Consider the following 13,225-nt stretch of genomic DNA (forward strand, 5'->3'; position numbering starts at 1 on the left):
TTACCTAAAGTAAAGTCAGCGCTTAAAAATGTATTTTTATAATCATTTTCAAAACATTTGAATCATTGGTGAAAAAATATAGGCTATGTATAAATTTGATGTTTTTGGCAATTTATGGATTTATGTTTACATCACAGCAATACACAAAGGATTAACATTCAAAGCTTAATCGCATGCATTATAGTGATTAATCTGAACTATATACAGAGGTAATGCTGTACTTTAGCCATAACAAAAATCCATTAGCTTTCTCTCCGCCTTAAGGGTTAATGCCATTGGTACCGCATTTGATTGACAGCCGGATGGGCCAATAGGAAGCATGTGACATAAGCTCATCGTTACCCTATTTTCGGGAATGTGGTCGACGCTTGACAGGAAAGGTTAGTTGATCTTGAAGACTTAGCCTCGGTTTGTACCGCTGTGAAGTGAAGTTTGTTTTGAAAATAAATCTCGTGGGATAAACCTTATATTATCGAAGAGCATTTTGGAGTTGAATAACGAGCGCTTTACATCAACAAAATACCAAGAGGAAGTGTTCAAACGTCTGTAATGATCGAAATTAAACGGAAGTAGCTTTGCCTGGCGAGGTAAGGACGAGGGCCGTAACTCTTTACATCCTGACTATATGTCTGGTTGTATGTCTTTCTTTTCTGTTCTTTTCATGTGCGATGTTAGTAAATATCAAGTTGTTAGACGCTTTGTTGTCAGTTTAATATGTCGATTAAAGTGGACAAGAAGTAACTCATCTGGGTCTATAGTGTAGAAGTCATCATTGGACTTAAACTGTAGATGTAACGTAAATGCCGTTACCTGCAAACTGTTGATTTTAATCTTTGTCTGACTGATAACGGATATTTTAGAGGCTGCTTGCTGCCTGTAAAATAAAAAAGTTACTTTTTTAAAGCATACTAGCTCCTAGTTAAACCTTCGCGATTTTAAGTGTTAAGAAAAATCCTTAGCTCTGATATTTGGTGTTATTGTTGCCAACTTGCTAAACACTGACATTATTTTTTTGTCTTTGTCATTGTCTGTTACGGTATTTAAATGGTTAAACTTGTTGCTGCTGTGACTGCAGTTTTGTCGATAGAAATTTGAACGCTTGTACACCGTTATCACAAACTGTATATTTGCTGAACAAAAGTGTTTGGGGTTGCATTATATTTGATGTGCTCTGCAGAGATCGACCGAGGCCGATTATTTTTGTGCCCAAAACTTCTATGCAGAAGAGCAGTGTTTTGAATTTTTATTTATTTTTAATTCTTTTGATAACTTGGATGGTGATGATCTAGTGAAGTGTGAATTTTTGAAATATATATTATCAGTCTATATCTACTGCTGAATTAATGTACTCTACTGAGTATGATTGGTGCACCAATTACACCAATTCAATTAGATCACATTCTGCCTAATTGATTAAACTGTTTAAAATGATCATGGAACTGAGTGATGGCTACTCATAAAAATCAAAATTTAAGAGGAAATCCTATGGTTAACGCAAAGATATTGAATTGTAGTTGCCTTGACTTTACATTTTTTGAGGATTTCAAAGAGAAACACGTGAAATTCCCATTAGTTTTTTAGAAAGTTCATCAAGTAAACATTCTCAAGTAAAAGAGGGACCACAACAATACAATGCTTTTAGTTGAGTACTGTTTGATTACGTCATCTGGACAATTTGATACTGGTAGACTGATCCAATATGTACAAAAGTGACTCTGTGAGAAATATTCAGTTCCTATAGAGGTTTTAGTGGGGAATCCCTTTTAAATAACAGTATAACCCATCTCTTTCAAAAAGCCCTTATCTAAAGATTTTGTCAATTTTGATAATTTGCTAAAATTGTCAAAATTGCGATTTTTCATTCCCATAGTGTCTGCATTGGGAAGCCCATTTAAATTACAGCACTATACTGACTTATAATTTCATAAAGTCTTCCCTTAAGATTCTATGTCAGCTTCATATTAATTAATCGATAAAACTTTGTCAAAAGACATTTATTTTAAGTGGAGTATTGATCACTCTGAAGCTCTCATCCTGATGTTGGTTAAATAGTCTTGACAATAGCCTCTTTAGGACATCACTGGTGTCCGTACAGTTCTGCCAAAATAAAAGAAAAACAAAGTGAAAGCAGATTGTGAAGTGAAGTGGGTTTAGTCATATTGAACTGAGGGCAAAGAGAAATGGCGAGATCTTACCGTGTTCTTTGTGTGGCCAATGCTGAACATTGCAAATGGAGTTTCCCTTTAGAATAGTATGTGTTGCACGCTATGATGTTCTGAAACAGGTCATGTTACTGTGGACTAATGAGGCCTTCATGACAAGAGCAACTACTAAATGTTTTGAAATATGCCATAAAAGGTATTTAAGTTGCCAGAGGCAGTTTTCGGTAAAGAATATGACACAGTCAAGTCACATTATGCCTCCATATGTGTCAAAACATAACAGAAAGAGATATAGGTCTTGTTATAGCAAGCTGTAGAATGAAATGTTTTTATTTGAAAATAAAATACAGAAAAATTGAATACTGTTGAAGAGAAATTAAATAAGTAATATAGGCCTTGAAGTTTTATCATCAGTTAATGGTCAAATACGGTTCTTGGTGTTTAAAGGTAATGATTACTTTGTAAGAATGATATCAGAAATTTGATTGTCTACAGTTGTGGAAATGATGTGTTTATATATAGATGTGTTTTATTAAATCATACCTGATGTAATGGATGAAGGGAACATTTAAGAAAAGTTTAACTGTTTATAACTTGTAGAGGAATGATTTGCTCATCTTTCTGCTCTGCAGTTATTATACAGAAAAAATAACCCAAAAGCAGTGTGAAATTAATTGCATAAATGAAAAGACATTATCCTACAGATTATTACAGGATCAGGTAAAATAACATAATTAAAGACTAGAATACAATTAACCTATATGATATAGATACAATAACATTTAACTATTGATATACTGTAGAAGGATCTCAATGACGAAGGAACCTGTCCATGAAAACTAAACTTAGCTCTGTTTTAGGTTCATTTGAAAAAGGTTTTCATTGTGGTATTAAGCGTCTGCAAACAGGATAAAACAGTTACAGCAGGTTCCCGCACCTACACACATTTGACGTGTATACTCAAGCGGTCTACCAGCAGAAGAGGCGCAGGGTCTAAAGCAGTGGAGGAACAGTGTTAACCATGGCTTTATCAGAGAGCAACACGTCAACACCTCAGGAAGTGAGGCCACTGTCAAGTAAACAGAAGAATGGCATTGTGAATCGTACCGAAGCAGGTGGAGACAGCTTGCAGGAGAATAGCAAACTTAAACTTTATACCTTCTCCCAAGTTCCCAAGATGAATTAGGACGGTGTCTTAGAAATGAGAAAGTAAACTGGCATGATTCACAGCAATCTGAAAGCAGAACTTCTCATAAAATGCAAGTAAAAACATTAGAAAGGAAAAGGAACTAAATGGAAAGCTAGTAACAAACATCTGGAAAGCGTGTTAAGTTTGGCCATTTTACAGACTGGTTGAGGGGGTCGGTAATGGTTCTGTTATATAAGTCGAGTTATAAGCCAAAACAAAGTTAGGCATAAGTGCAGAGAGAAGAACATCAAACACTGGTACTGACTGATGGATATTGAAATGCAAAACCTGGGTACAAATAAAGGTCTGAAGGAGGTACTTGATCTTCTTTTTAAAATTTTCACTGAATATTTATATAAGCTGAAACTAAAACTAAATATTTATATAAGCTGTTTTATTTCCTATTCATTTTTAAAATTAGGGTTTGCATTTTTTATTTCGTTATTTTTATTTGGGAAGTATTGAAATAATAAAATTTAATAAGAACTAAGAGTAATTAAGAATAATTAATAAGTAATTATTAGTTGTAAAATTAAATAGACGGTTTATTTATGTATTAAAAAAAACAGTTACTAGTCGATACTAGGGGCTAACTGATTTGTGACTAAATGATGGTTGATACATTTATATTTCTCATAAATTAAATTAAAATGTTTTAAGCAGAAGAAAGCAGTGAATGGGAGAGTACCACAAATATATTTTTTGCATTCCCATTTACTCAAATAGCAAAAGAAAAACTCCATGATAGTGTTTTCGTGGCTTTCAAAAAAAGGGAAAAAATTAACAGAGACTGATAACAGCAGTCAGAAGAGAGAATAATGCCAAATTTACCGTCCCTCTCATAGACGCTGCATTAGAAACACCCTCGTATAAGTGTTAACTTCTTTTCTTTTTTTTTTGTAATTTGATACAAATGTGATATAATACGAAGTATAGTGTTATAAATGTACATACATTTAAAAAATATATATATATAATTATAAAAAACTTTCGAGGATTTATGATGCTGATGACCGTTAAACGCATCATCACAGTCCTGTGAAAAGGGTCTCTCTTTTTTTTTTTTAACAAACATCAGTTTAACCCATTATGCCAAGACTATTACAGTGTTAAATGAATTCAGTTGTAATATAACACACACACACACACAAAATAATTATTTATTTTATTCCTGTAATGCTCAAAGTAATCGGATGCAAAATTTACATTGAATCATTGAAAGTACTTTCTACTCAAGCTGAGAGATGATGAATGTTGATTGAATTTGTGATCTCATTATACTAATTTTTCATAAAGCCATAGCAATTGTCTCAGTTTGTTCAGCTTCTTGAATTTGCTAAAGCCACTTTAAAGACAAATGTGGTCATTAACTGGATCCAATTAGATTTATTTTTCAGCACAGTTTGTTTTTGCATTCATTCATCTCAGGAAAGTCCTTTCACATGCCAGCAGGGATCTTGGCATCTAAACACAAATTGATCCACAGGGTCTGAAGGGAGATCCACTGAGTCAAAACCATCTGATTCACATGCGAACTGTTCATCTTGCCCTTCCTCATGTTTGCCGTAGGATGGGGGGGTTGAATTAAATAGCTTCTCGGGAGGGCACCTATTGAGAGGACATCAAGTATGTTGTACTTCCGTTGATTAAGAGTAATACCATGGTTGATGTTATTGAGTCTCCAGCTACAGTCAGGACTGTAGGTTGGTTTTGTTTTGGTGGACAGTATATTCAAAGAATATTCAAATCGTGATGTTATAACAACACATTACATGACATTTTGCATATTATAATTAGAATATTCAAATTGTGGCATATTGAAATGTTGCCTAGATTTCATTAGCACTGGGATCAGATTAAAAAAGCCACTTTATTTTTCAGCACTGAAAGGCATTAATAAAACATAGGCCTATCTTGTTTGGTTACAATGAGCTCAAAAAGAGCAAAATGCAGTTTTCTCTCTCCCCATGTTTGTCTCTTTTCATCATGCTTACCTGTGTTGATATACTGCTGTTACTCACTTGTGTGTGTGTGTGTGTGTGTGTGTGTGTGTGTGTGTGTGTGTGTGATCTACTGCCATTGTCTTCAACTGAGGTCAGCTGTTAGTCCCAAGATTTGAGTTCAGCACCCTCCAGTCCACTTTTGTCCGTTACAATTATAATGACGCTGCCTTTCTAAAGTATCAGTAGTACAGAGTGATGGCTGACTGACAGATGGCTGCTTTCAAATGATCACATGCATATTTAAGCTACACGAATGGCAAAATGGGCATCTTGGTCAAAATGCTTGTCTTAGTGAGCTGTTAATGTAAACACAGTCAGTTATGGTTAACAGGTAAGACATTTATAAGGTTACAAAACAAATCCTGTCATTTTGACCCTTCTATTCATCAAATAATTCTGAAAAGAAAGTATCACTGTGTTTCAACATTAATAATAATAATAATAAGAAATGTTTGTTAAGAACAAATTCAGCATATTAGAATGATTCCTAAACAGTGTTGGGCTAGTTACTCAAAGAATGTAATATATTACTCATTAGTTACTCCTTTCAAAAGTAATATTGTTACTTTACTTATTACTTTCTGGCAACAGTAAATAGTTACACTACTAGTTACATTACTTTTTCTTCACGCCCTACAGAAGTTGTAACTGTGTATCTTCCAGATAAAATTCTTCTAGAATGAATAACATATTTCTGCCTCATCATTTGACCAAAATCCACATTGGAACGCAGTCAGAAGTGATTACTCAATAGTGATTGATAGTGGCATTCAAGTAGAAGTGTTGTATTCATCTCATTAATTGTCATGTGCAGCTTAAAGTAATTTTTCCGTTACCCATATGCGATTAAATTTCGTTATGTATTTTATCAAATCACATGAGTTTGTAAGAAACTGTTTAATTTTCCAAAAATATTTTAAATTATATTAATATAATGTACCACATGCTGATCAGAGGGATGTAATGCCAGAGTAAAGTAAAGCCACAACTTACACAACAGCTCTTTTTTTCCTGACAAAATCAATATAATGCAATATTTCTATCTGCTGAATGTAAGCTTTTCCATATTCCAAGCTTGCCTGCTGCAACGGGGACATCACATGCATGTGCGAGTCATGAAAATTATGAAAGGAAATCTAGGAATTATTTGATTGTTAGATTTTAAATCAGCGGGGGTTGAGGCATCAAAAGTAACTAAGCTCTTTTATGGAAAGTAACTGTAATATTATTACTGAAATCTTATTAGTAATTACTTACACTACTAGTTACTGCAAAAAGTAATATTGTTACAGTAACTAAATTACTAGTAACTAGTTACTGCCCAACACTGTTCCTAAAGAATCATGTGACACTGAGGACTGGAGTAATGGCTGCTGAAAATTCAGCTTTGCCATCACAGAAATAAATTATGTTTTAAAATGTATTCAAATAGGTTGTTTAAAATGGTAATATTTTTTTCAATATTACTGTTTTACCGTATCTTTGATCAAATAAATGCAGCCTTGGTGAACATAAGTGATTCTTTCCAAAACATTTTAAAATATTAATGACCAGGGGCCAGTTAAATAAAAATAGCCACCATGTTAAGACTGTGTCTTATGAACTTGTTTGACCAAATAGCAGTTGCCAAGGGGTAATCGGCTTACTTTTTCCAATACAAATAAGACATATCTACCTTTCATTAACTAAATTAAAAAAGTTATGACCAGTCTGAAGAAAAAAAATTAGATGGCTAACTTTTTAAGACTAGTCTAAACAGTTTATGCAACCAGCCACTGAAACTTTTAACCTGTAGTGTAATTGATTGTTTATTTGAAAATACACATAATCTATTTTTGCTTAAAAAATACTGGAAAATACTTCTCTAATAAGTAAAATAGCTTTAAAGTTATTAAATACAAATAAATTAAAGCATCACAATCATTCTGATTCAGTTGCTTTAATTTATTCTGATTTACATTGTTATTGTTATTTTTAATAAAGGAGTGCGTTCGTGAACATAATAGTTTTTGTTGTAGTACTAAAAATCATGAAATTGTATTGGTATCGGCACTAAAATGATTGCTATTATGATAGCCCTACATTGACCAACTTATTGCTCAAACATCAATGTGAAAATGTATGGTTCATTCATGTATGATGTTATAAATGTAACCTTTTGGAAATGGTATGTTATTTCACAAGCAGTAAACCATTGCTCATCAAAGCAGGGACCCACAGTTCATCAATAAATCTGTGTTCCCTCAGTTTATCCTAAAGTGTCTGGATGCCAGAGCTAGCAGTCATGGAGCTGGTGGGCAGGCAACTGTGTGGGAAGATGAAAAAACAGAGGAAGGCAGAGATGACCGTTCCGACTGTAATGAAAGGACTGGAAATCCACTTCTACCTGCCTGACACACACCAGCTCGAGTACTTCAAAGACTGCCACACAGCGGAAGACCTGTGTGTGGAGGCTGCCAAGAGATGCTGTAAGTGTTTGGACAGCCACCTATTTAGAGTGCTAAAGTATTGCACCCTCTAATGCATTTCTGAGGACATAGAGTTTGGTCATGATGGTATGTTTTATTAGCAGTGATGCATCATTTCATCATAACTATTTGGATGGGGATAGTTGTCAAAGCAAAGCATGAGTTACAGTTATGAACACAGAGCATCTGTGATTTCATGTGCACTTTTATCAGTGTACTATTTTTGTTCTTTTCCCATCAGTATCAAGTGGGATGTAGAAAGGACATTGCACTAAAAAATAGGGTTTTTACAGCTCAAAATCAATACGTGCATAAAAAGGGAAATTTTTTTTCATGCATTCGGTTTCATATTTTGATTGTGCGATTGAGGAATGGGGCTTTTGTACCGTCAGCATTTCATAGAATACAAAAGAGGAACTTAAAGGGTTTTTACTGTTGGTATCATCATGTGACATGGGTGGATTATGACAAGACATTGGCTTTAGTGTGAGAAGCACTGTGACTGACTGCCCTGTCCACCCCTTTTCATCTCCCAATGGAACACCATATCTGTCTATTTGACTCTTGATCAATATTCAGCCACAGAATGGCTGCTGGGTTTAAATGTCACATCCATAATTTCCTCAAAGTTACGGCCAAGGACAAAAGCTGGCTTGGACAGTGAGCAAGGAAAGGGAAGTTTATATTAGACAAGAAGGCAGCTGCTGGAGAGGAACTAAGATGGTGTTTGTTTCACACAGTTTATTTCACACTCAGTAGTTAGCCACTGGGTTTATTTCAAAGGTTATGCATTCAATACTCCACTTCTTTTTGCTAAGATTGTGGGTTCAACTCCCAGGGAGCAAATGTATATCTTGAATTCACTGTAAGTGAATAGCTAAAACTGACATAAAAATAAATGGAAACATTTATATGTTAGCCTTACTATTTTTGTTCTTTAATTTGTTTCATTCTAATTTTGTTGTTGTTTAGTTCATTCTCCTTGCTTTGTATATTATGTTAAAAACCTAAAATAAAATATTAAAAAATGAATAAAAACTTTGTAGACATAAAAAGCTAGTAAAAGTAAAACAAACGGACTAAATTAACTTGTGTTAAAATGAAAACATAAAAAATAACCAATTCAAGCAAAATTGCAATTTCACACTTGCTCAAGCTTTGTGATCTGAAAGTTTAGTACATCAGATTCAAACTAAAACCAAATGTCTTGTATGTTTTTCCTTTCGCATAGGAGATGTGCAAACCATTGATCCGCTTTTGTGTCTTGTTCCAGTAAAAGCTTGTCATACTTTTGCTTGGTAAACTTTTCTCATAAACAGCAATTAGCTATGAGTATTTCCTCTTAGGCATCATCTAATGAGGTTATTTGCTGGTGAGAACTATAAGAATGGCAGGTATAAAAATAACCGTTTGAATCAGGCTCTAATTCTGAATATGTTTTTCTCCAGACATCTCACCTTTGTGTCACAACTTGTTTGCATTGTATGAAGAGAGCCAGGATCTTTGGTATGCTCCCAATCATGTGTTCAAGATCACGGAGGAGACCAGCATCAGACTTCATTACCGTATGAGGTGAGTGGGCACAACAGAATACTGCTGCCAAAACCCCCCAAAATGTAAGATTTTTGGGTTTACCAAAAAAAAAAAAAAAATGTAACATGCAAAAAACAGGAATTTTGAAATGATAGTGTGCTTTAAAAATGTTGCAGCTAATGGTGTGTTATGTAGCATCTTTGTTGCATTACATTTTTAAAGCACATCTAACATTAAATTAAAAATTCAAAACTTCTGTTCCTAACCCCATTTGAAATTCCAGGGAGAACCTATGGCTCACATCATTCTAATTCTCTAACTAATTTTTTATGAACTATTAAGGTTTTTGGCATTGTGTGACATTATTTTAATCATGATTAAGAACATTCTCACTACCAAATTCTCATTAATGTAAGAAGAAGCATTAATATATATATATATATATATATATAAAAAATTCTTTTGTTTTTTTAAAGTGAAAAATAACCTGGACATTTATTGATTGGTTTAGTGAAATGTATTGTTTGAAGTCAGTTTTCTGTTAAAGGTGCAGTAAGTGATTTCTGGAAAATGCTATTAATATTTGAAATTACCAACATAAACACGTCCCTAACCAAAAGGATCACACATCTTGATGCCTCCTCCCCCACATTCACATACACTCTATGCAACACAATTAATCACTAAAACGGGAAGCAAAAGAAAAAAACATTATATTAGTAGTATGTTCTCACTTTTCGTACACCCTTTGGGAGCCGATGTTTGAAACGGACAGTGGAGAAGATTTAGACGTTCCAGACTTTATAAGGTGTGGAAATCAGTGTCTCTTTATCATAGCTGAATGAAGGAAAATAATAATGCAACTGAAACAAGCAAAGATGACACATAAGTATATTCAAGCAAAGGACAGCATATCTTAGTTCTGTGAAACACAAAACCTACATTACTCATGTATAGAGAAGAAATAAAGCAACATTCTGCATCTGTTTTCAGGCTTCCTAGTCTCTCCAGCTCTGAAAAGCTTCTGGCATTTAAAAAAAAAAAAACTGATCGTAACCTTTTGTTTTAAAGTTACATTCCCCTGACCCTTTTCTCTTTTGTATTTTCTCTACCATCTTTCTCTTTCTATAGTCATTCTCTTAATCAGTCCATCATGTAGGGCTGGTTCGAATACCATTTTTTGAGCTTCGAAGCTTCAGTAGTAATCAACAACGAATATTCGAAGCTTTGGAGGGAGGGGGCTGAACATATTCTTCTCTCTAATAAAGGCAGGAATCTCTTTGTGTCTGAGCCTATTATGTCGAGAACCGTTCATCCAATCGACTTCACGCATGGCGGGTGTGTTGCTGCTGACCCAAGGGAGTGCAGTGTGGCATTTTGGTGCAATATGGACACGCGACACGTTCAGAATGAATAAACTTTTAATAAACTACAGAACAGCGTGAGCCGGAAGCGGAGCGCCTCACGCGGGCAGGGCTTATTTGCTCCGAGAACGGACACTGCAATAGTGATACAAAACACACAGGTCTGTTAAGAGCAATACTTTTAATAAGGTAGCCTAACATTTTTCTAATAAACAAATCACTCCCGAATCAGAAATTAGCAGCACAGTAATTACACCACAAAGGGTAAGCTATTTAAATAAAAGAAGAACAAAAGATAAATGAACGAAGTTCAACGTAATAAATAAAGAACACTGTAGCATACTTTCAATAACAGCATCACACATTTTAATTAACGAACGGTTTAAATAAAATACATTTTTTCTGACTGCCTTACATTCGCAAGTATTTTCCAAGCAAATTAAGTGCACGTTTTTATCGTGTAAAATTACTGATTAACGTGGCGGATAAAAGCAGCTTCTTTTTTTACACCAACAATCTACTTGCAGAACTCAGGTGATTTTTCAAACTTGATGTGCTGTTGTGGTAGGCCAGTTTCAAATCGCATATATTTGGCACACTGCCTTTGTCTTGTCCTCACTCAATTTAAAGTGCTGCCACACAGCTGAGGTCTTCGGCATTTTTGTCTTCTCTTCCAGATGAACTGAATCATGACGATCACGCATGGGCGATTCATATTCAAGCGCGAATGAGAACCGTTTCGCAGGGGATGCCAGGGGTTCAAAAAAGGAAAAAAAGAATATTCGAATCTCAAAATTGAAAATCGAATGCCAACCCACCAAACGAATATTCAAATAATCAACTATTCTGGTCCAGCCCCTTACTTCTGATTTGCTACAAGTGTGTTTTGGTGCTCGGTTCAATCCACTTTTCAGCAGCGTTTTTTTAAAATCACTTACTGCACCTTTTAGTATCAGCCAATACTGTTTAGTTTGATTTAAATGCTAGAAATGCATATGGACAGTACAGAGCCCTGTTGCACACCTGTTACAAATCTGTTACAATCCCCTTTTAGGACAAAACAATAATAAAAATAATTACATAAACAAAGAAACAAATCCCTTGACATGGTTTCAGGCTGCTCTTATTCTGAAAGACATTTCATTGTTCAATAAAATGTAAATCTTTCAAAGTAAAACATAGGATCCCCTGAATTTCCCCTTTTCACCAGTGAAACTAAGATAAGAGTCAATTACTGTATACAAAGCGAGTGGTGGGTACAGAATCGCTGCCTCCCTGTGTGAAGCTTACCTGTTGTGCACACAAACAGGTTATGGTCAACCTTTGCGCACCCTCTCTTCCTCTGTGGCATACAGCACACTTTTTTCACTTATGCTGCTTCCTGTTTACAATGAGCTCTCGTTCGCGTGGCAATGGGGTGGTGTAGTTATTCTTTTCTCTATTGATTGTTGACACATGATTTGGTGGTTGACACATGATTTGCATGGAGCCTGTGCACCTTATTTACCATATGTTAGTACATTTACATAATGTAAGCCTTTGTTGTGATCCTTTATGTAATGTTCTGTATGTTTTTGTACGCTATCAGCTTTCTGACCACATTCATAATCATGACACACACACACACTTGCCTACTTGTACTTAATTTCTCTTCTGTCAGCCAAACAGAGATATTTCTTAAGCTACTACAATAATACTATATTGCTCTATAATATATGATATTTTTTTATTTGCATAATTTGACAGAAATATTCTGTTCAACGATATTTATCTTTGTTTATCATTGTTTTCTTCACACAAGATTTAGTTATAATTGTATGATCTTCACTGACACTAACTTTTGTTAAAGCTTTGGTTGTAATTTATTAAAAATGAATGAAGCATTTTCACACAGTAAATATCAAAATAATTAAAGTAAAATGTAAACTTAAAAGGCATGCTTATTGAAAATTTTCAATGTGACCGATGTCAAAATAAGAAAAGTTCAAATTTGTTTTGGATTTATTGAAAAAAAAAAAAAAACCCTGGTACATAAAAGTGTAGATGAAAAAACATCAATGAATCCTTTAACAACTGATTTTACTTGTTTACACAGGTTTTATTTCGCAAATTGGCATGGCACTAGTGAGACAGAATCTCCAGTTTGGAGACACTCACTTTGCAAGCAGAAAGGGGTTTTAGTCTCTCAGAAGGGCCCTGAGGGGACACCTCTACTGGATGCTGCGTCTCTTGACTACCTGTTTGCACAGGTGAGTACAGGAAACACCTGAGGTATCACTTGCATGGTTGTTCATATCACTGACAACTTCAAACAAAAGTAATATTGCCTCTTTTTCACTACAGGAGCTTTGTGGTTCGATTATTCAAATACTCTCTCATGTGGTATCTGTTGATATCATGTTGGTTGTTTTCTTTGAAGTCTGATATGTATTTAAATGTCTTTTTTTGCTGTTATTTATTCAAACATCTCTGGGGCTGTTATGAACACTAGTGTCTAATAACGTGT

The 13,225-nt window shown here is 34.6% G+C and overlaps 1 protein-coding gene across 2 annotated transcripts in view; it reads left to right on the top strand.

The window, feature by feature from the left end:
• The first annotated feature begins 303 nt into the window (after positions 1 to 303).
• jak1 (Janus kinase 1) overlaps positions 304 to 13,225 on the top strand; it is a 35,807-nt gene continuing 22,885 nt past the window's right edge. The window contains exons 1-4 of one of the 2 annotated variants that reach the window (XM_058779054.1): positions 304 to 380; positions 7,602 to 7,822; positions 9,271 to 9,394; positions 12,815 to 12,968. In XM_058779054.1, coding sequence (XP_058635037.1) covers positions 7,621 to 7,822; positions 9,271 to 9,394; positions 12,815 to 12,968 — 480 coding nt within the window. In that variant the 5' untranslated portion in view covers positions 304 to 380; positions 7,602 to 7,620. Of the gene's footprint in view, positions 588 to 7,601; positions 7,823 to 9,270; positions 9,395 to 12,814; positions 12,969 to 13,225 lie in introns of both variants that reach the window. The other variant, XM_058779053.1, reaches the window with a different exon arrangement.

The sequence above is a fragment of the Onychostoma macrolepis genome, chromosome 06 (genome assembly GCF_012432095.1).
Source record: "Onychostoma macrolepis isolate SWU-2019 chromosome 06, ASM1243209v1, whole genome shotgun sequence".
NCBI classification, from domain to species: domain Eukaryota; kingdom Metazoa; phylum Chordata; class Actinopteri; order Cypriniformes; family Cyprinidae; genus Onychostoma; species Onychostoma macrolepis.